Source organism: Heliconius melpomene, chromosome 17 (assembly GCF_056956725.1).
Source record: "Heliconius melpomene rosina isolate 202511_hmr_F chromosome 17, ASM5695672v1, whole genome shotgun sequence".
In the NCBI taxonomy this organism is placed as follows: Eukaryota; Metazoa; Arthropoda; class Insecta; order Lepidoptera; family Nymphalidae; genus Heliconius; species Heliconius melpomene.
In genome coordinates this window covers 11,686,890-11,710,836 of record NC_140405.1, presented here as the reverse complement: position 1 = coordinate 11,710,836, position 23,947 = coordinate 11,686,890, and the positions used below count along the sequence as shown (strand labels likewise).

Genomic DNA, 23,947 nt, shown 5'->3' with positions numbered 1-23,947 from the left:
GAAGTAAACTAAAGGAGACAGCAGCCGGCAGTAATTCTTAACATGCCTTGATTGAAAAACGTAGTAAATGCAAATATTATTTACTTTTTTTGAAGTCTAGTATTAAGACACTCGGTTCCCAGTAAGACACTTCCGTTCCCCACTTTTCACCGAATTCTAGGCATCTCATCATCATCCCACCTTATAACTTTAATCATTTAAAAAATATATAGACTACAATATAACCCTAGGTTATTTTAATCCATGTCTATTTACAAAATAAAACCAAAATGGTTCTAAAAACCTATATGAAACGAATAGGAAATCGTCTTAATAATTACAAAACACAAATTACTGCTTCACGTAGGGTTAACACACTCCTGCCACATACCTCCACATACCTGCTTTCCCTCCGCAACAGCACTACCTCAAACCAAAATATTCACCAAACAATAAAAGTGTTTTTATAAATATATTTTCCCACAAAATGGCCGCATACCATATTCTGATATTTATTAAATAAGTTCATAACACTATCGGCCTTGAAACTGTTCTCATACTGTTATATATATAAAATACATATATTTACAAGATAATCTTTTCACTGTATTTGATTATGACTCGTAACGTGTATTTTTTTTAGCTTCCCGCTGTATTCCGCATACAGCAAGGTAGACAGAGGGAAGGCTAGTGCTAAGACACTCCGTTTTCCAAATTCCGCTGAATTTTCGAGACAAATGGAAATGAATATATAATCAATTTCCCCGAATGTAAATCGAACCCATAACTTATCGAGTTAACAATCACACGTTGTGCCACTGCGCGATGACATGTATCTTTGTAAGGAGATAAAAACCAAGGATATGTCTATACTCCGTGGTTTGCCCACTCGTAAGAATGGATTACGTATTTTCATTTCCTCACTCTGGTAACAAGACTTGTAACAAAAAGGAAATACTTCCCACAAAATGGAGTGGGTCGACACCGGAAGTAACCGTCATGAATAATTTTAATTATAATTAAAAGATTTTAAACCAGTTTTTTTGATCACATTTTTTTTTGTTGTACATTTAAATCGTCTTCATAGCGAAGTTATGATGTATTTTGGCACGTTATCGTGGGTTCCAGTCCCCTTCGAATAACTTTAAGTGTAATAACCTATGATATTATTCTTATTAGATTGATTTATCATATATGACTTTTCTAGCTACACGCTGTATACTGTCTGTAGCAGGGAAGGCAGAGGGAACCTAGTGTTGAGACACTGTAATTTTTTGCAAATAGAGCGCTAGAACTCAACACCACGTTCTCAAACTCCTGTCTACTGTTCCACTGCAGCTTCATCAACTCTAAAGCGATGATGATATTATATACATATACAATATACGTGTACATAATTACATATATGTATTATAAAATACTCTCGAAGCTATTATAAAGTATTAGAGTTATGTAACTGTTAAAAAATCTGTCGGCGAAAACGCAAGGTTGTACTCATTTGTTTCTAGGGTTGTGAAAAACAAAAATATAAATATATAGATATTTTTAGCATTAATCGAAAAATAATCGAACCTGCACCTACCTTTAGCCTCTCGAAGCGCGAGGGCTGCGTGCCTATGACGGCCTCTTTCCGCCAGCGCGAGGGCAGAGTCCCCGCTTGCAGTTAAGACTGAGAGGTCAGCGCCGGCGGAGAGGAGACCTCTTATGTTCTCCACATGACCTCGCTCTGATGATATGTGGAGGGCAGTCTGAGAGAAGTGGAGAGAGAGGAGTGACAAATTAAAAGATTTTCTTGATATTTTTTAAAGTTCGAGGCCGTCATGGCAAGGCCACAGACTGTAGCTGTACCGCCACTCAACACACAATATCTGAAAAACTGAGTACGGCACGTAAAAAACGTGTTTTAACACCTACTCCCTCTGCCTACTTTGCTATATGCGGGATGCTATATCCCGTAGAGCTAAAATATTCTTTAAAAATGTTACACAGCGAAAGCAATCATCGTATAGACACTGTAAGCAAGAAAGAGTTTGTTAGAACTAGCGAGAATCTAGTGTTAAGACAATACGGTTTCCACTTTCGTCCAAATTCAAAACAATCAGTGTTGAATAGTAGAACTCAACGCCACACTTTATCGAACAAAGAAATGAAAAAAATCTATTGCCTGAGTGGGTGGGAACCGGAACCCACAACCGTCGCATTTGAAGGCATTCGCGAGGAGCGAGCTAGGCCCATAAAAATCAAATTTTTACAAAAATTTCATGAGGAAATGAAGCAATCACCTTTCCACCAGTCTCTTCATCAGATTTAGCATCAACATCAGCACCAGCTGCACATAACGCAGACAAGCACTGACTCCTCTCAGCGAGTGCAGCCGCATGTAAGGCACTGCGGGAGTGAGGATCTCGGGCATTAACATCAGCTCCAGTGTTTAGGAGTTCTTGGAGCAGGTCCAGGTTGTCCCACAATGCGGCCTGGTAGTAAAAGAAAGGGAGTATTAAGTATTTTTACTTATAATATAGTGGTCACTCTGAAGTTACCTAAACCTTAGCTGGACACAGGCTGGTGCAGTTTTAACTTTAGGAATTTACTTACTTTTGAATATTATCTTCTGGAGTATGACTGATTAATGTGCACACTTCAGAGAGCTTAACTTCAGGGCATCCATATCTAGTCAACCATATTAAAATAATCCATTTTTTTTGTTTTTTTTTTCTTTAAGTTACAGGCTGCATAATAGCATGGTAGGTAGACAGAAACATAGTGTTAGAACAATCTGCTCCCCATGCACTGTCAAATTTACAAGAGATTTTATGTTGAATGGTGGATCTCAACACTTTAATTTGTCTACCAAAGCACAAAAATTAAAGTAATTTAATATTTAAATTAATTATCATTCACCATCCCATTACTGACCACTAGTCAAATACTGTCCTCTCTCACACTACATAGTTTTATACCATCTGTGGATACGACTGTGACTGCATCTTAGCTCAGTCAGTAGGAACATGTATAAGGCATAAAAATAAAAAACTATATTTAATATAGTTCTTGAAAGAAAGGTATTTGCATTGAATCTATGTATATAGATAAAAGAAAATATTTAGATAAGATGAAACTGATTCAATAGAAATTAACAGTAATATTTATACAATTCAATAGAAAATTCTCACTCTGACTTACACAACACACATTGTCATAATAAATAATGATAATAAATGAAAAGAAAAATTATTCTTAGACTATTTATTATTAAGGAGAAATGTATTTCCTGGTATTGTCGTTCAAAGAAAAGATTTCAGAAAGAATTTAATGAAATTAAAAAGTATGTTATGTTGGGCAATATTAATTTATTAATCAAATTCAATATTTTAGGAAAATAAAGAAGAAAATTTGTTGTTCCATTTTTACAAGCCTTTTTAAATTTAATTATTTAAATTATATTTTCTGAATTTTTAATAATGTACTACTCGTCATATTAATATTTATGTAGTAAGAGATTATGTACTTTAAGAGTAACATATGCAACTAAAATCTAACAAGGAAATAATAATATTCCCTTTCTTATTAGAATATTTAGAACCATTTCTACCTGATGTAAGATCCGACCAGGGAAGTTCTCTTCATCTGGTGAAAAATCCATTGTATTATTCTGACAAAATTTCTTTATTTCAATTGTTTCCGCGTTAAATAATCGCTCAAGCGTTGCGAAACCATTTCGACTACATAAAATCACTTTTACACATCATTCTTCAATTAAACTTGTCTCTAGAACTGGAATAACGTAACGTTTTGTCGTAATAAAATGTCTAATTTACCCTAGAGGCCTCAATTTTGCCAAAATTATGATAATTTTAATATATTTTGATTGTATTGATTTTAAATGATCATCATTATGGAATGACAGTACACAGATGATTGCAATCGGATTCTTGGACGGAAATATTTTGTTACTTTATATTCCGGTAAGTGGGGTGAATAGATATAAAGCCAAAGAAGTTTTTAGCCATTAATATATCGACTATTTTATTCCTTCACGATTAAATAATAACTTTAATATATTCATCATTAAAAATTCTATATGTAAAATAAGCTACGGTCAATAGCGAATTTGGTACCACTGAGGAAAATTTGTGGCGATCCATATTATTCAAACACTTATCAAAAAAGCGGCAGAATATTTTCAAAGACATTGCATATTCATTCACACGCTAATGGTTAAAAATTCTGGTAGTTTTGATTGTAGTTTTTGAGTAAATGGCCAAAATGTGTTTCATAGAATTAAGCTATGAAAAGTTTTGAAATTCACGCGCACAGATGGGTCACACTCATATGAGAGTTATATTACAATAGCTATAACAAATAAAAGAAAATAGAACGATTTTTCATTCTAAATTTAACTATGCCTACCTCCTTATGATGAGTGGATAGTCTAGAAATCAAAGTTTAAAAACAAATGTAAAGAAAAAAATTCAAATTCCATAATTTGTCCCCTTCTGTGGGCTGTTCAGATTCGTAGTTAATAGTCAAATCAAAAATTTGAAATTTAAGTTATTACGCCCGTGTCATCGAAATCACACATATTTTCAGCGTAGAATATACTTGACTTGATTTTTTAATGATAATTTCCAAAATGTGCTTCAGCCTTTTTACTATAATTTCTAATAAACTAGATGTTACACGTATCTGACTCTTTTCTGTGATCCAAAAAATCTGCATTTAAAAAAATTCTACTAAAATTACCTTAAATGTAATATCTTTTAATTTGGTAATATTAGACAGCTATAATTTGCTTACACCCATTACGCAAGACGGATGTGTATTTTTATATTCCAATAAAAGGAATCGTGTATTTTATTCATTTTGTAAAAGATCAATGCATCTTTCCTATTTTTAGTGTATGTTGGTAAGTATGTGCTATTTACATTTGTAATTATATAGGCATAATGGCTTTAAAGGATTATTTTTGAAATCTCACTTGCCATTTCTCTATCCTGGAAAACTTAAGACCATTGCTGATTTTCGATTGGAAAATGTTTTTTTTGTTGACATATTTTCTGTTACTCTAGGTGTGCACATGCCGCATCAGCCGGGATCCATCGCTGGGCAACCACAGGTAATTGCCCAGAGATGGTCGCCGGTTAATGCGTAGGAACTATGGAAAATATGGAAATCTAAACTAGGACTATGGATTGGAATTTGAACGGACTGGCTACCTTTACAATAGTCTCAAATTGAATGGTTGGTGGACGGTCACTCGCCTCCCACTAGATGGGTCCCCACAAAATGGCGTAGTGCCTCGGGCGCAACATCGGGGTGGTCAGCTAAGGGTGTAGAGAGGAGCAGCAGCATCACGAGGAGCTCGTTCGGGTTTCCCCGTTATTACGCAGATTGAGCACTTCCACCCTTTCGAGCATATAGCTCTTGCGCACCACTCTGCCGGCCAAGCCAGAGGCTGGGGTTAGATTACAACTCCCCTCCTGAGGACTCAGGTCCGTGGGGTCACCACTCCCCAATAGCTCGCCACAAGCTGCCCTGCGGGCTTATTATTGTTGTTCTCTGAAAATTACTGTTGTAAATATGGATCAAAAGTTCAACCAATCTATTTTGGTGGATTAAAAATACAACTTTATTTACACACTTGGGTCTTGGGTCTACTTGATTACAACGTCTATCTGTTCTATTTCTACAAATTTGAGACATGGTCCCTTACTTAAAGATCTCATTAAGAAACAGAGAGTTTTTTGAAAATGAGGAAGAAAACTTAATTTTATATTTTTTTTCGATATAATTGTTGGCTATTCATTATTGAGTAGATATTGTTTAGTTTGATTAGGACTCTTTCTTATTGTTTTAAGAGGCTAGTATTTGTTACATCATCATTTATCATGTTACAGCAACAGTATCGTTACGTTAACATTGTTTATAAATTTATTCATTGTTTAAATAAAGATTTTGAGTTTAGTTCCATTGAGATATGTAGAAAATAACTGAAACTATTATGAACAAACAAAGAAGAATATGGATTAATATACTCAGTAATTGTAAGAAATTATTTTTTTTTCTATTTATTATCTTACATTTTTAAGACTGAAGAAATCTGATGTATGAATCTGACATTTACTAGATTTTTTTAATTTTTCGTGACAATATTGATGTCACATCGTAATCAAGGACGTTATTAACCAATACGATTATTATTAGAAGTAGGAAACCAAACAAATACATGTTGCACTAATACTTTATACTTTCTGTAGAACTGTGTCCGTTCTGTGGTCATCAAAAAAATTATGCATCGAACATCTTTCTCCAAAACGAATAATGATCTGGTCTCATATTTTTCCTGTATTAGGTTAGTCTATAAGAATTAAATGAGAGTGATTTTGAACAAATATTTCACTTTTTTTTTTGTACACATTTAGGTCGCGATTTGTGTATGACCTAGATTGAAATTTGACTAACCCGACCCAGCGCGTGCAGACAAAATAGAAAATTTCGAAAAATTTCGCCAACATAGCTTTGCTCAGCTCCACACGCCATGCATAGCATGTGGCGGATCTAAGTATGGCTTACAAATGTGATAACAATACCAATTTGGCGTATGCAAAATAAAACTTATTCAGTATTGTTCATGTCATTACAAGATTCTGTTACAAAATTTGTATAAAAATTAGAATTTATCACAAATTTAACACGAACACATTTTTATAAATGCAGTATAAAGGAAAATAAAAAACAGAAGACTAAAATAGGTCACAAGCTGACTAGAATGTAGCTAACTCTTTTATATTTATAATAATTCTTTTTTGTTAACACCATCCAATGCAAACGTCAAATGTCATTTTGTCAAAGTCAAACTGACAAGTAAACATAAACGTCACTTGCGCTTTAAAGGTTATACTGTTTCATCAGCTTTTTGAATCTCTATTTAAATTAATATAACATAAAATTAATAAAAATATAACAATGGCACCCTCTGAAGGCAATTTGGAGGAATTAGATGAGAAAACTATGGATGCAATTGTGAAATATGTGTCGGGTATTCGTAGTGGGTGAGTTACTTTTGTTGGTTCAAAAAATATGTTTTATTTACAATTTGTCAAAGGCTTTATACAATTTGTGATTACTATACAATATGGACAATGGTAACAATATAAAACGTACGTTAAATAAGACACAGTTAATATACATATAAATAATTTTGTACAGAATTCGTTGACTTGACATTCGTTGACGTTGTGTCTATTAATTATTCTATTATTACAGAAAAATACAAGGTCCTGAAAAGGTAGCTCTAGCTACAGTAGACTTGCTGGAGCAAATCATCAGTGAATCGGAGAGTGCTAATGCATTGTAAGTTTAAGACTATTAATAATTGATATATTGTATTTATTTAATAAGTATTGTTTTTAAAATTATGTTGAAGGTTCAACTGAAGGCATAAAGTTTACTAAGCTTCAAGCCAGTGATGCACTGGATACACTTTGTAAGGAATCTACATGACAATTTAAACTTTTTGTTTTTTTTTATTTTTTTATATGGAATAGGCTTGCGTTTGACCGCATCAAGTCTGGTGAGCGTTGATGCGGTCTACGGTGGTGCACGCTTGCCTAGAAGATACCTATTCACCCTTTCTTTGAAAACCCCCACATTGTATGTCACAGGAAATACAGATGCCGGCAGTGTTTCCATAGATTTGAAGAATGATTCAATTTCCACAAAATTTTCTCTGCCTATCCATGAAATTATTGCTTAAAAGTTAGTATTTTAAATATAAACAATACCATAGCCCCTAAAATGATACCACAAGTTTCAAGTATGAAGCAAAACTGATTTATTTTCAAAGTACCCCACACTACAATTATAAAATATAAATGTCAATGTAGGTACACAATGTTACTATTATAATTCATATATAACACTAGTGGCCCATTCGCGGCTTCGCCCGCTTACCACCTTTAATACTTTTATTATGCCGCATTTACCAACAGAATCGTTAATGGTTATACATTCAATCATGAACAACTTGTTTTCGTAAGTCAAACCAGAATAAGAATACAAAAATTTATTCATTTCTATCCAGTAGTTTTTACGTGACTCATAGACAAGGATTTTTTAATTACTGAAAAATATTTTTATAAAATACTGAATTATAATTTTATTGGCAAAGTTTTAGCTAAACGAAATAAGCCTCGATTTTCAAACTATAAGCATTATGCACATTTTATATTTATATTATAATCAGTACATAAATTATTCATAGCTGATGAACTAGACATGCATTCATTTTCAAATATTTTTTAAACAAGCTGACGACATTTTTCTGCAAATTTAATCATTAATTTAATTTTCATTTAATTTTTTTATTTATTTCGGTATATATGTTTGTCATTTATTCAATTCTTTTGGTTAATTGTGAGTGGGGGAATAATGGAAACTGCATCAAATAAACTGAACTGAAAATATATTTCTTTTCCCTACATTTTCATGTTAAGCCTGATGGTAAACTCAATAAAGTAGTAACAATTCAAATATCTTATTTTGTGTCCTACTTGAAATAATATTCCGTTTCTCATTTTAGTGATATATTTATAAACATTGTATATTAAAACGCAATGTCTCGCATTCAAGCAGAAATTAAGAATAATGAATAAACGCAGGGAACGGAGGGTCTCGATTCTTTCTCTCTGCTTTTTTGAAATTACGCGGGATAGAGCGTGAAAATATATTATATCCTTTTTTTTTTTAAATGTAAGACACATTTGAAATTTAGAATGATATAATTTCAATAACAGATATATCTTATAGACAGACCTCAGACAAAATATATTTTAATTAACTCTATAATCAGAACCTCGACATAAAAAAACAAAACATATATTAAAAATTAATATGATATTAATATTTTATTAATAAAAGATAGTAATCTTGATGACAATCTATATTTGGTAACCACAGCGAGCGTCCATAAACATTTTTTTGAATTTTATGCCGAAATTTGTAGTATTTTGTTACACATTTATATTGTGGCGTAATAAATTAATAGATTTGTTTGACAATTCTATAGCACAGTCGTGATATTCCTTACCTAAGGAGGTTACTTAAGGAAGAAGGGGAAGGTTACGTTGTGAACCTAACGCAATAGTAATCAATTCAAATTTCGTTTGAGAATCTGTATAAATAAGGTATATATGTAAGTTGTAAGTTCGATCTCTATTTAAAATGTTTTTTTTACTCGCAATGCCTGATTCAAGTGGAAAGTGGAGAAGTAGAAGTGGAGTTTTTTAAAGCTAGTTTTAGTTGCGCCTGAAACTTAAGCTGAAGAGAAGGAAGACAATTAATTACATTATTTTTTTTTCTTTTCGTTGGATTCCGCAAACTAAATAAAGAAGAAGAAGAAGAACTAAGTGTTTCAACACTAGATTTTATCTAGACAGATAGGAAAGGAAGTACCCTAATGCTCTGATTAACCAAATTGTCGACTGAGACACTTAACATAAAAGGCACGTTTTCTAAAGCACGTTATTGTCCTCGTGTTTTTACTTCACACCCGAACTACTCATCATGGCATTTGACTTTTAATATTATCAATTATAAATTTAAAATATTTTGTTATGATGATCTTCTTTTCATATTTATTTTGGTATGAATCAATTTTTAAACAGACAAGGTGAAAAATCGCTGTGGTGTATAATATAATTTAGAAAATGAATACAAATTCGAACGTAGCGAGACTCGAACCCGCACCTCTGGCACACCATCTAAACGCTCTAGCTAATAAAGCTCTCATACTTCTTATTCTCAGGGGCCAGTCGTAGCGCAGAGGCACAATGTGCACCGTAAAACCGACTGGTTGTTGGTTCGATCCCCACTCGAGGTGGTAAAATATTTATTTACGTTTATATTTCCATTTCTTCGCTCTCGTGTCGAGGCAAAGCGCGGCGTTGAGTTCTGCTACTCAACACGCAATGCCTTCGGAATTCGGCAGAAAGTGGTGCTCTGTGCGGGATACAGCGTGAAGCTAATTTTTCTTATTATTAAGTACTAGCGGACCCGGACGCGGCTACGCCTGCTTGAAATATAAGAATATAATTTCTATAGAAATATAATTTCAATCTAGATGAAATGCTAAAAGTGACTATTATATTTATTTTCACAAGGATCAATATCAAAATGACGCGGTAACGAACGCGGTCGCGTAGCGACGACGGTTGTTATTAACATGGCAGAATAAATTGCATGTCAAATTAGAAAGTATTTTAATTTATTAGTATATATATGTAATGTAATATTATATAGCCTATAGCACTTCTGAAGAATGCAGCTTTCATACAAAACAAAAACAAAGTAAATCGGACCAGTAGATCCAGAGATCTTAGCGTTCAAACAAACAAACAAACAAACAAACAAACAAACAAACAAACTCTTCCGCTTTATTATATTAGTATAGATATCTTTCCCCCATAACCATACATGTTGAAATAATCATTACAATACAATCAAACAGTTAACAAAATAATTAATTACAAAATATTAATCTAATCAGTGCTTGGGATTCCAATTATATCTGGCCACAATTCTGGTGGTGGTATCTCAATAGGCATATCCGGTGTAGCTGTTCCAGATCTTGAGCTGCGAGCAGTACGGTCATCAACAATCGGGTCCTGATCAATTACTGGTGATGTTACAGTACGTGCTAAGATCTGGTCAGCATGTCTACGTTGCAACTCACCATCTTCCGTTCGCACCCTGTAGGAGCTAGGACCCTCAATCATCTCGACACTAGCTCTTTGCCACTTCTCACCTGGACCATACTTCCGTATTAGCACTGGTTGGCCCTCAGCAAAGGTGCGTGCGGGTGTTCTGTGTGCCGCTGCCTCCAGTTGCATCTCAGTAGTAAAGGGTACTGAGTCCGGGTGGAGAGATGATATCGCTGTCCTATATCTACGACCGTTCAATAACTCTGCAGGCGTTTTATTTGTTACGCTGTTTGGCACCGTACGAAGATAGTATAAAGCTTTACTCAATTTCTCACTCCAAGGCATCTCAGACGACGACATTTTCTTTAATTTATTCTTGAACGTCTGAATGGCACGTTCGATCTGTCCGTTAGTTGCCGGATGATACGGCGGTGAGTACAAATGTCTGATTCCATTTTTAGATAAGAATGAATTGAATTCATCAGAGCTAAATGCTCTTCCATTGTCCGACACTAAAACCTCTGGAAGTCCCTGTGCAGCAAATATTTTCCTCAAAACTACGACAACAGTGGATGCACTCATTGAGGGTATGATTTCAGCTTCAAACCATTTGCTGTAACTATCAATCAACACAAGAAAAGTTTTTCCTTGGAATGGTCCTGCAAAATCTATGTGAACACGGTTCCACGCTTTATCTGAGGTAATCCACGTTTGTGGATCTGCTGGTGGATTATTTCTGACTGCCTGGCATAGTTCACACGCACTCACCGTTCTTTCGATCTGGTTATCCATGCCTACCCACCATACGTACCCTCTAGCATATGCCTTTGTCTGGACGATCCCGCATGTGGGGCATGTAATAGTTTAAGTACCTGGTCTTGAAGAGCCGCAGGTATAATGACTCTATTGCACCACAATAAACAGTCTTTATTGTGTGAAAGAGTCTCTCTTCGCGTCCAGTATGGTTGCAGCACAGGGTCGCTATTACGCGGTGGCCAACCATGTAAAACATGAAACGAAACTCTTCTCAATATATCCTTCTTGGTGAGTTCAGCAATTTTGCGCACGTCCAAATTCCAACCCCTAGGCTGCTCTTCCAAAAGTAAAACATCTCTAACCATGTCTGTAGTCGCTGTCGATGTATCCGGGGCTGTCCATCTGCTAAGCGCGTCTGCGTTACCAATCAGCTTCCCCGGTCTATATTTAATGTCATAATCGTAACACCCCAGCTTCAAAGACCAGCGCAACATTCTCGGTGAAATCTGATCCGGAATAGGTTTCTCCCGGTTGAACAAACCTATCAACGGCTTGTGATCCGTCACAATAGAGAACTGCCGGCCCGCTAAGTAGTCATGAAATTTTGTCAATCCAAAAATTATAGCCAGTGCCTCCTTATCGATTTGGCCATATCTTCTTTTATGCGCTTGCATAGTTCGTGATGCCATCATTATCGGCCTTTCTGAACCATCGTCCATGACATGTGCAATGATAGCCCCCAGACCATACTCCGACGAATCACATATAAGGAGCAATTCTCTGTTGATATCGTAGCCAACCAACGTTCGATCCGACGACAGTAACCTCTTGGCCGTCTCAAATGCTTCCTGTTCCTTTTTACTCCATCCCCAAGGCCTCTTTGACTCAAGCAAGCGATATAAAGGTTCCAACACAGTTGCCTTGTTTGGCAAAAATTTTTCATAAAAGTTATATAAGCCTAGAAAAGCCCTTAAAGTTTCTTTGTTAGTTGGAGCCGATTTTTCTTGTATCTCTTTCACCTTTGCAGGGGAGGGGTGCAGCCCTTCTGCATCAATCATATGTCCCAAAAACGTAATACTATCAGCTGCAAACACACATTTCTTTAAGTTAAGACGCAAGCCCATCTCTTGAAGTTTCAATAACACATTTCTTAGGCGTTGGTTGTGTTCATGTAATGTCTTTCCTGCTATGGCAATGTCGTCCAATAAACATGCCACTCCATCCATCCCCGCGAGGGCAGACGACATCACTCTCTGAAAAATACCCGGGGCTGCACTCACACCGAAAGCTAGCCTATTCACCTTCATCAGACCAATAGGTGTGTTGAGTGTCAAGAGCATAGCAGTTTCTTCATCTACCTTTAATTGAGTATAGGCTTGTTTTAGATCCAATTTAGTGAATACACGCCCTCCACTAAGTTTAACGAAAGCCTCAGTTGATGTTGGTAGGGGGTACGTATCCGTATCTATAGCTGCATTTACCGTTGAAAGATAATCCCCACAGATACGTAATGAGCCATCATCTTTTTTGACAATTCTTAAGGGCGTGGCCCATTTCGAAAATCTGACAGGTGTTAAAACCCCTTCTTTCACCAGGCGTTGCAATTCATCCTCAACCTGATGTTTCAATGGAAATGGAACGGGGCGTGCTTTCAAAAAACGTGGCGTTATATTTGGCTTAACATTTAAGGAAACTTCCGGCCCTTTGTACATCCCTAGACCATCCATAAATAAATCAGGGAATTCTTCTTTATAAGGCCTAATTTGCTCGGCGGACCAACACAGGCCTGAAATCTGCAGTCCTAATGCCTGAAACCAGTTTCTCCCCAACAGGCTTGGTCCACGACCGGAGACCACCACGAGCTCACATTGGGCTGCCTTGTCTCCGAGTATTGCACGTACATTCGCAATACCTAACACTTTCAAGGGGTCATGAGTCCACGTCATGAGTTTTAAATTGGTAGAATTCAAAGGCGGGGGGGTGAGCCACAGTTTATGATACGTCTCCTTAGATATTATTGTCCTCGAAGCTCCAGAGTCCACTTCCATTGACAGCTTAACGTCATCTAAAGTAACATCTGCTACTATTGGAGGTCTATAATTATCAGCACAAACGTAAATACCCATCATGTTTTCAGTTGAAAACCCTTCTCCGCCAATAGCGTCGTTCTGTGCCTCATCACTCGTCTGGTGCACCTTGTTAGGTCTCTTATTACAAACCGCTGCGATGTGTCCAAAACGTTTACAGAAAAAGCATCTTGCCTTCGAAAACATGCACCGCTCGCCCGACTTGTGCACCCGAGCACAATGCCGACACTCGTTCGATTTAATTCTACCGATTTCCATCGGTACTGTGACGTCAGACAGAGTTTGTTTCAGTCCCGCAGTATTGCCGTATAAATCCGGAAACGTCGCTTGATAGTTGAGACACGTCTGAACTGCCGCCTCGTACGTCAGCTCCTTCGTCTTCAACAAATCCCGTCGCAAGCGCTCGTCTCGTATACCCAATACTAGTCGGTCTCTCAGTTGGCGCTTTAAGTCTGTGAAATTGCATTTAGCGCCCAATAAACTGATAGCAGCCACAAAATCCTGTACGGTCTCATCAGGTGACTGCCGGCGTTTATGAAATTTATCACTTTCTAGTATTTCGTTAACCTCTGGTTCGAAAAATTTGTCCAGTACACTAAGAATTTCATTAAATTCCACGCTAGTCGGTCTCGCGGGTGCTAACAATGATGCAATCAACGAGTAAGTCTCTTTTCCGCACTGTGATAGAAACAGAGAACGTCCCTTATTATTAAATTCACTTTCGGAAACACCCGCGGCGTCGAGAGCGCACTGCAACTGTTCTTTATAATCGCACCACTTGTCTGTCTTGGGGTTAAAATGTCCCGGAAATACTATATTAGCGATATTAGTCGCCATTTCCACAAAAATCTATTTAATTTTCCTCGTCGCCAATAAAATGATACCACAAGTTTCAAGTATGAAGCAAAACTGATTTATTTTCAAAGTATGGGGTACTTTGAAAATAAATCAGTTTTGCTAAATAAATCACTACAATTATAAAATATAAATGTCAATGTAGGTACACAATGTTACTATTATAATTCATATATAACAGCCCCTAATACATCAATTCCAGATCGCTCTGTAACTCAGTGCGTGCCTCTGGTCGTCACATCATCCAAGCACTACCAACAGAGCTGGTAGCGGCCAACATGGTGCGACGAGTGTTGCGGGCTATAAGGGATGAACAGAGGACTCATGCTAATCAGGTAAGAGTAAAACTTATACTAAAAATATAATTATATAGGTATTTAAAAAACTCTAGAGTATACATTCACTTGAGATACCCTAATAAATATTTTAAATATGGTTCTGGGTTAACATTTTATAATTTAAAAGTAAAACTGGTACCCTTATAGGATCATTTTGTTATTACTCTGTCTGTTCATTTTAATTTCCATTCAATATCATGTGGAGGATCAAGCTAAAATTAATATTCCCCTTGAACTAATATTATGAACATTTTAAATTAAAAAAAAAACCATAACAAATTTATATTTGTAATTCATCTTCTATTAAAAATAAAATATACTAAATTATATTAAAACTTTTATAAGTTAAAAACTCAGCAGGTGTGTACGACTCCCGCTTGACCAATTTTTTTCTCTCAAAGAAAGTAAAGAGTTTTTATTTCCCAAAGAGTGTAGAAGGTGCGGGCGAATCTCTACAGCGTTTAGTACTAGCAGCGCCTAGCCGTCGAGCAACACTTGGACCGGCTGCTACTGATCTCAGGGAACCTATAAGAGATCAGATATCTGAGGTAAAATATCTGTCTATCTATAGTCCACTTAAAGTCATTATGATAATATATCCAAATTATATAAAATCTTTATATAAATTGTACATTTTGTGTTATTCTACTGTCCAAGCTATTGTCTCTTGTAAAATGCTTTTTTCTTTATTTATGCAATAAAGAGTTTTACCCTTCTATCTACTCTATAGTTTCATCTAAATTTGTTCAATAGTGTTTGTGTGAAAGTGAAACAAAGATTAATTCTCATCAAGCGATGTCGTAATTCTTATACATTTTTCTTATGCACAGTTTCCAAGTCACGGGTTTAAATCCTGGTTTGTTCAAGTTTTTTTAAAAGTACAAACCCTCATTATTATGACTTCAGATACGAGCCGAGCTAGACACCAGCACATCCTCCATATGTTCTCAAGTCCGTGAACATGTCCACGCTGATGAGTTAGTTTTAACATATGGTACATCAAGCCTTGTGGAGAATTTCTTGAAAAGTTCCAGTACTAAAAGGTTCAGGGTGTTATTGGCTGAAGGACCTGATGTAACTGAGGTAAATATACAATGGTTAATAAAAGGTTGATAGGGGTGGTTGACTGATAGTTGAAACCTACTCATGAAATCCTTGAAGTCTCAAACCTACCATACCAGAGGGCAAGATACTGTCAGCTCATTCTGCATTAATACAGGTCAGTACGCGAGAAAATTAAAAAATCGTTGGCGGTAGTTTGATATAATTATTATGTCAACTGACAGATGAATGCCACCTCAGTCTATCCGTGACCATGGCAAAGTGCAAACTACTGCAAAGTGTTAGAAATGCCGGGTTTCCAAAATAGTATAAAACTAAATATACGCGATTAATCCGGTTCAATATTTTTTTAAAATGTGTAAGAATAGTGGAAACCAAAAATAATAGTGAAAATCAGTTTTACTTTCTCACCGGAATTGAATGATTCATTATTTTTTCTTATTTTTGTGTATAGAGTCATGCAATGGCGGTACGTATCGCCGACGCGGGTATTTCCGTGACGGTCATTAACGCCGCCGCCGTCGCTGCGCTCATGCCTAGAGTCAACAAGGTATATTTTCTTATTTACATTAATTAAAATAAAAATATGTCCAGATATTATTTTAAAAAAAATATGGCGTCGTCAATTAATTACATTGTTTTTTTAGTAACTTTTTAACTTACCCTATTTGAAATAGTAGACTCAAGAAATTAGCTAGGAAGTCATTTCAGTTTTAGTTTGTTTAATTGAGTTATATTTGTTTTAACATCACTAAGCTATCACGCGGAACCCAATGCCGTATAGAGAGAGAGAGCATGTTTACTTTAAGATGTTGTAGCTATTAATGTTCAATATTATTTAGGTGATAATAGGTGCTGTGTCAGCACTAGCAGGCGGTGCAGCACTAGCACGTGCCGGCGCACTGGCTGTTACTACTGCCGCCTTACATCGAGCTGTAGAGGTATTTCTACTATAAATACACATACATAAACACAAAGAAACACACAGTAGCCTATTTCATTCATATATGTACACATATATCAGAGGTGTTGTGGCGTAGGGACACAAGAAACATATATTGTACGCTTATACAGGGTCTTTAGTATATACCTAGACAAACTCTTACTTGTGATAGAGGAGGTCTTTTCCAACTATTTTTATCCTATATAGCATAGTTTGAGACTTTACCTATTTCGAGATATTGGCTATTAAAAACACATAGTAACAGAAAACAATATAAACTATACATTGTCATTGTCGCCTCTGCCTAAAGACTTTCAGTGAAGTGATTAACATTAGCACATTGTACATTGTTGAGAGATTACAAAATGTTTTTGTTTATACTCCTTAACTGTAAATTCGGGACAATAATTATTTGTAATATCATAAATACCGTATATATAAATATTACCGTAAATATAAATATTACTTATATTAATTGAAAAATAAATAAATCAGCTTCACGTTGCATCTCGCACACGGCAGGGTAGGCAGAGAGAACCTAGTGTAAGGCACTCCGTTGCCCACTTTCCGCCGAATTTTGGAAGCATTGCGTGAAGACTGATGGAACTCAACGCCGCACTTTGCCTCGACACTAGGGTGAAGAAATGGAATATGTCACACTTTGTGCCTTGCCCCACGACTGGCATCTATAACTTATATAATATTTATAAATTATGATAAAAGCATTATTTTCGCCCCTACAGGTGATAGTGTTGTCTCCGCTATACACGCTGTCTCCGCTACACGCTCGCGACCGCGACCATTGCGCCACGCTCGCGCCCGCCACGCACGCGCTGCCCTACCAGTGAGTATCACCACTACAATACACTACCATTACAACACACGTATAATTTGATCCTAAATAGAGAAAAGTTAGTTATTTTATTTTATATTTGCTTTAAGAAATTGAAATATTTGGATATGTCATTAAAAATCCTATACATACTAATATTAATTATGTTTTATTTCTTTCTTTCCATTTCTAGGAGTGCTGAAAGTGCGTTAGTGAGAGTGGAGGCGCCTCTCTACGACTTAGTACCTCCAGATCATATCACTCTGTTCATCACTAACCTGTAAGTATATACAGTACTATAGCTGATGAAGTACATAATTAGTAAATAAATAGGTTTTGAAGTGGAACTTTTATTGTGCAGCATTGAGTTTCCCTATTTAACATGTAATGTTTGGTAGCTACCTAACATATAATGTTTGGTAGCTAGCTAAACTAAAAATGGAATATTTTGTCTTTCTATCTAGTTTCATCATTGCCTACTGATATTGTAAAGATACAAGAATAAACTTCCAATTTAATAATAAACAAACTTCAAATATAAAGTTGCATTTAAGCAATCAATTTATTTATAAAATCAATTTAGAGTTTTAAAAAATAGTAAGATTGTTTCGAGAAGCGCTAGTTTTTTTGCACAACTCTATTTATTTAATTAATTACTAATAACAACACAAAGATTTTTTTTTCTCTGGTAGAAGAGGCGCGGTGTTAAATATTTAATATCTCAACTATTGGGTGGAAAATAGTGTAATTTAAATTGTCACTATAAATTTATAATATATATAATATTTATATAAAATTCTCTCTATTCTATTCCAGTGGAGGCAGCTCCCCATCTTACATCTACAGACTGCTATCAGAGCTCTACGATCCCAACGACTATAACTTGTAACTTCTGAAACATTACACTGTGACCTGAACAACTAGGGACTGTATTTAAATGTAAATAATTTAAGGTCGTCGTTTTAAAAATGTTGCTCGAAAACCTATAATTTCTGGTGTTGTGGCCAGTGTTTCTCAACCATGTGTTTGTTATCATTGCAACCTTTAACGATTTCGAAAGTAGAGAATTACTAAATTATACAATAAGACCCATCTCTGCTAATCTAGTTATTGTCTCTAAAAACAGAACACTCAACATTTATACCATAAAGGCTTAGTTTAGGCCTTTTTTACAAGCTTTCATTTACTCTTTATTAGAAATACTGCCATAAATATAAACTCTTTAATATTTTGTAACTGTTTTTCATTGTTTTACAATTTATTTTTGAGAATTTGAGAGAAATACTGTTTATAATAGCTTTGGAAAGTATATAGTATATTGAAGTAAATTTTAATAAAATTATCTGGGTAGTGCAGTGTGACTTGGAGACTCATTCTTGTCAAAATTACTATATCTGTATAATAAAATGTTTTATTTTTACATTTTTTGTTTTGTTTTTATTTACTTCCTCTTGTTACACTGAATAAGATGGTTGTGGATTTGCATCTCACTCAGGGTAATATAGTTTGTATTATAGTGGTGTGTCTTTGATTTTGTCAAAGAGTGTACAATATTGAATTGACTTCTATACAAATTAACTAAAAATATTTAGATTAAGGCATTTGTATTGATATATACAATTGCAAATTTATCTTGAGAATCGTGGCGCATGAGCACAAGCGTGCGACTTTAAAAGTAACTAGTTCCAAGTCCGATTCCCACTCGAGGAAATTGAATATTTACTAATTTCATTTGAGACTAGTAGTGTAAGCTCTATTTGACCTACTTATCAGTTTTACTTTTAATTAATTATTTATTTTCATTGTCACAATGTGGCGTCTGGTTGTCGCTGTGGTATTTTTTCATCAACTATTTGGTCTCTACAACTCCATATAGGAACAAATTTATATATATACATAGATATAAGCACATTACCCTCTTTTGCTTAGCGCAATCGGGTAAGAAACAGGACGAATTGCTACAATTAAAAATGTTATTTTCGCTATTTATCTTTTTATTTTTTGCTGTCTCATAAGTTATATATGTAAGCCAGCACAATTTTTGTTACATTTAAAAAAAATAAAGAACCAGAACCACGTGTTAATATTAGTGTTTATTTAAATGTTTGATTACAAATATACGCCATGAATGTTCGATACAGTTAAAGAAAGAGAAAGCAATATATATTTGCTTAAAGTTTATATGTCTATCCTTTTCGCTCGTGCAATAAATTTTGTGAAATATCTCGCAATGTGAGCTGTGGCCGCCATCTTACTCTCAATATTCGTGTTGTAGTTCAAGTGTTGATGTGTGCTTTATGGGTATTTTTTGTAGAATTTTTATACGTAGAGAAAAAATGAGATAGATGCTATTTTTTGCTCAATGTTAATTAGTCTAATTTTTGTCTTTATTGTTGCAATAATTTATAAAAGCGTTCAAGAGTAGATAATGTTGCTTTTTGGCAATTAGGGTTTTTTAAATAATTTTATTTCGCTTTACTTTTTAATGTTGACATTGTAATTTGGCCTTGTTGGATCTGTTTTTCTAAAAGAATTACTTAAGAAGGTGAAACATATTTTTAAAATATAAAATTCATTTATTAAAAAAATATACTAGTTCCTATTATTCTAACTTCAATAGAAAATGTACGAAACTTCTAGAAATATACATCATTGTTTTAAAAATTTTAAAGGACTAACTTCCAAGAATATGTTTATATTTAACAACAATTTTAAGTTACTTTATATTACTCGACAATTGTTTTCATTTATTTTTATTACCCCAGTAATTTCACAAAAGACACAATGTTAACAGCCCAGCTATAGCCATAATGATTTACTATGAAAAAATATATATAGCCATCTCGCTCTAATTCATTAGTTAAAGGGAGACAGACATACTTGTCACACTCGCGTCAACTTCAGAGTACTCTCCGTGCGTCATGTTGGCTGCATTATAATAACAATGGGTGGGGCATTAGTGCACTCAAGCAATGTAGCGCTTTTTTTATAATTGTAATTTTAGAATCATTAAACAGCAGAGCTGTATAAGCGCTTTATGCTTGCGTACCAGGCATAGACAAGTTGTGTAAAGTTTTTTTTTTCAAGCTTACGTATTCGTGCAGTCTGCTTCGACGGAGCAGCGATCGCTTTTAATTTATTATATTTTAAAATTTATCCTGCTACAGTGCTAAATGCAGTTTAAATAGTGATTTCATTGTTAGTGAAACGTTTACAGTGTTGAAAAATACAATGGAAACACAATCCTATAGTGCGTGACGAATCTATACTTATGTACACATTAATTATGTGAACTAGAGTGTCCTACGCTTTCCTTAGACAAATAAACGTTTTAAATATACAAAAACGTGCAAAATAAATGTGATAGAACGTTTCTCTAATATAAAATCAATACGTAGAAAGAGAGACAGCGTCGCCGCACCGTGCCTTCGCTTTACCGTCCACCCTCCATTACTTGTGAAGCAATCTGCCCATAATTGTCATTAATAACTAGTTATTTAACTTACGTCCAAAGTGATTACGCCTGCGTGTTACCATTTGCCAGTATAGAGCTCCGCCAAAGGTCTTAGGGCTCCAGTACAAGGGGCTCTAGAGCTTCAAGTTATAGTGAAGTTACCACCTGCCTTTATAGGGCTTCAAACCCTTACGGTTCTAATACGTCTGCGTGTTACCTACCTATACTAGGCTTCAATACCCTTAGGGCTCCAGTGGAGGCTTCATGCTAAAGTGATCACGTTGCGTATTACCCAAGTAGTGCTTCAATAGGGCCCTTAGGGCTCCAGTACAAGGTCTAGGACTCCAGTGAACGTGGTATGGGTCAACAATGAGCCAGGGGGGCTCGAGGCGGCCCTACTCGCGCGGCGGCCCACGCTGGCACCCACGGTACAAGGACTACTGGGATTATGAACAAAACTACAGGTAAGATATTATGTTAATACTACTTCATATTATGTTATGAATGTGAAAGTTTGTGAAGAAGGATGTTTGATCCTCTTTCACATGAATACTACTGACAAGATTCAGATGAAACTTTTCAGTAATATGGCTTATGCATTATACATAATAACACTCACAGAATAATATAGGCTACAATTTACATAAACATTTTGTATAATTTGGCTGTAATATAAGAATAAGTTGATGTTGTATTTTGGTCACTAAAGTATGACTCAAATTAGGTTTTAGTTCTAAGTGCTATTAACTATTGTATTGAAATATGCATTTTAAACTACCTTCAGTCTTTCTATAATTTTTCTTTAGGATTGGTTAAATATTTTATTTAAGGTTATTGAATATTTTTTCCATATATGTATTAAAATATATGGAATATCAAATGAATATCATGAAGGATAGCTGCCGGTCTACATTATAATAAAATTGTAGCATTGACACTGTCAAGAGCAACTGTTGAATTTCTTGCCGGTTCTCAGTATGACTGCCGCTAAGCCCGTGCATGGTGGTAGCAACATGTTTATTCAACAATTCAAAAGTACATAAATGCTGTTTTTTGATATAGATTTATATAAATATATAGAAAGTATCTACAATAATGATTGATAAATAAATGATTCCAAAACATACTTTATATTATACTTATTTTCTCTTAGTCGGGATGGTATTTACAATCTTTGCGTTCACAGGACTACATGACCCTTGTGAAGCTGAAGAGTTTGCTTGGTTGATAATGCTAATATCAGGACCTACTGGTTTGACTTGATTCATGTTTTAGTATACATATGCAATCAATTTGGTTTAAGTATTTTATTTAAAATCAAATACCTAATTACATACATTCATGTGTCACATATTTTTAAAAACGATGTTTTTTTAAATTAGCTTACTTTATTTGAGCATCATACAAAATAGAAAAAACAGAACCACTAATTTCAAACTACTTTCTACATTTCAGTCTTCAAAATGATTGTATAACAAACTGTTTTACATAAACTTTACTAAAAATGAAGTTCATTTTGTATACGCTTTTCAAGTTTCAATTTTGGGACAGTATTGCACTGTAAATATGATGGCTCTAGGTTCAATTCTCACGCTGAGGAATGAATTATTTTAAATTTATCACTCTCTTAACAAGATACAAGTGCTAAGCGATGCTTGGAGAATGGAGTATCTTAACACCGCTACCTACCTTGCTGTATACGGGATACAGTGTGCAACTGAATAAAAATAAATCATAGATATATTTGTTGCTAAAGTAATAATAATACTACTTGTCATCACATTAGACAGTTCTAAAATTGTATCCACCAGCTGTTATCAATTTTGTTTAATATGATGACTAATATTTAGTGTTTTTATTTAACCATGAGACCATTTTTTCATAGTGGGGAAGTGTATGTCTGTAGATAAGATGGTTGATGATTTATTTAATATTTTCATTTCCTCATACTGGTAACAAGATGAAGCACTAAATTCTGTTACTCAATATACAATGTCTCGTAAATTTGGCAATGCGTGGGGAACGGAGTGTTTTAACACTAGGTTCCCACTGCCTACCCTGCTGTATGCGGCATACAATGTGGAGCTAAGTAAAAAAAACAGTAACGTTTAAAGCGTCACACGTCGTCGTGTCGAGGACACTATACGTATAGGCACAGACAGTATACATCCGCGTGCCTCTATATATAGGACCGGGCGTTGAACCGAAACGTCCGTCGTACCTGATACTATCTACGGATGGATACCTGGACTAAAGGACGAATTCCTCGCGGCGTTTAGTTCCGTCTCTCAACACGCAGTGTCTTATAAATCATGTGGTGTTAGGGGAACGGAGGGTCTCTACGATTCTTCTCAGGTCTGAGGCAGTAACTTTAGTGAAGCGGTGGTAAATTAATTGACGTTCAAAAAATTTTAAAAAATCAACAAAATATTTAATTTTGACATAAACAATTGCTTTTCTTCGAGTGTGCGGGATTACGCGTGAAGCTGAAAAAAAGTGATTATTGTGAATTACGGGGTGTTTAATCTATACTAAAATTAATAAGCTGAGCGTTTTGTATGGTTGCACGCGCTAATCTCAGGAACTACTGTTTCGAATTTAAGAATTCTTGTTGTGTCGGTCATTTAACCCTTTTATCAAGGGAGGCTTATAGGCAATATTATTACAATACTTTAATATTTTCAATGTAAACCACTGTATCTGTGATCAGAGTTTAGAATGTGTCATCAGTGATACACAACGCATAGCTATTTCCATTTGACCACGCGGACGAAGAGCCGCATGTAAAATATGGATGGATGTTTGTTCTATTTCCACGCAATAACTACTGAACGGATTTAGATGACACTTTAAAGTATAGCTTATACTATGCACCACAATAACCCATAGGCTATAATTTATGTAAACATTTTGTATATTTTTTCATATAATAATTAAGGGA

General features: G+C 35.1%; 3 protein-coding genes across 4 annotated transcripts in view; 2 read left to right on the top strand and 1 right to left on the bottom strand.

Moving 5' to 3' along the window:
• Lrrk (Leucine-rich repeat kinase) overlaps window positions 1-3,879 on the bottom strand; it is a 52,117-nt gene extending 48,238 nt beyond the window's left edge. The window contains exons 1-3 of the mRNA XM_085200789.1: window positions 3,572-3,879; window positions 2,262-2,453; window positions 1,562-1,727 (exon numbers count right to left, since the gene is read on the bottom strand). Coding sequence (XP_085056915.1) covers window positions 1,562-1,727; window positions 2,262-2,453; window positions 3,572-3,622 — 409 coding nt within the window. The 5' untranslated portion in view covers window positions 3,623-3,879. The remainder of the gene's footprint in view (window positions 1-1,561; window positions 1,728-2,261; window positions 2,454-3,571) is intronic.
• Window positions 3,880-6,835: 2,956 nt separating this feature from the next.
• Window positions 6,836-18,977, top strand: eIF2Bbeta (eukaryotic translation initiation factor 2B subunit beta). Its single transcript, XM_085200032.1, has 10 exons — window positions 6,836-7,031; window positions 7,246-7,332; window positions 14,580-14,712; window positions 15,144-15,263; window positions 15,622-15,798; window positions 16,232-16,327; window positions 16,620-16,718; window positions 17,464-17,564; window positions 17,746-17,832; window positions 18,369-18,977. The coding sequence occupies exons 1-10, from the start codon at window positions 6,946-6,948 to the stop codon at window positions 18,439-18,441; spliced, it is 1,059 nt and encodes a 352-aa protein (XP_085056158.1). The 5' UTR covers window positions 6,836-6,945; the 3' UTR covers window positions 18,442-18,977.
• A 1,648-nt stretch (window positions 18,978-20,625) lies between these two features.
• The window catches only part of LOC146530288 (uncharacterized), a 42,071-nt gene continuing 38,749 nt past the window's right edge, over window positions 20,626-23,947 (top strand). For both annotated transcript variants that reach the window (XM_085200031.1, XM_085200030.1), the window contains exon 1: window positions 20,626-21,470. In XM_085200031.1, the coding sequence (XP_085056157.1) occupies window positions 21,376-21,470 (95 nt within the window). In that variant the 5' untranslated portion in view covers window positions 20,626-21,375. The remainder of the gene's footprint in view (window positions 21,471-23,947) is intronic.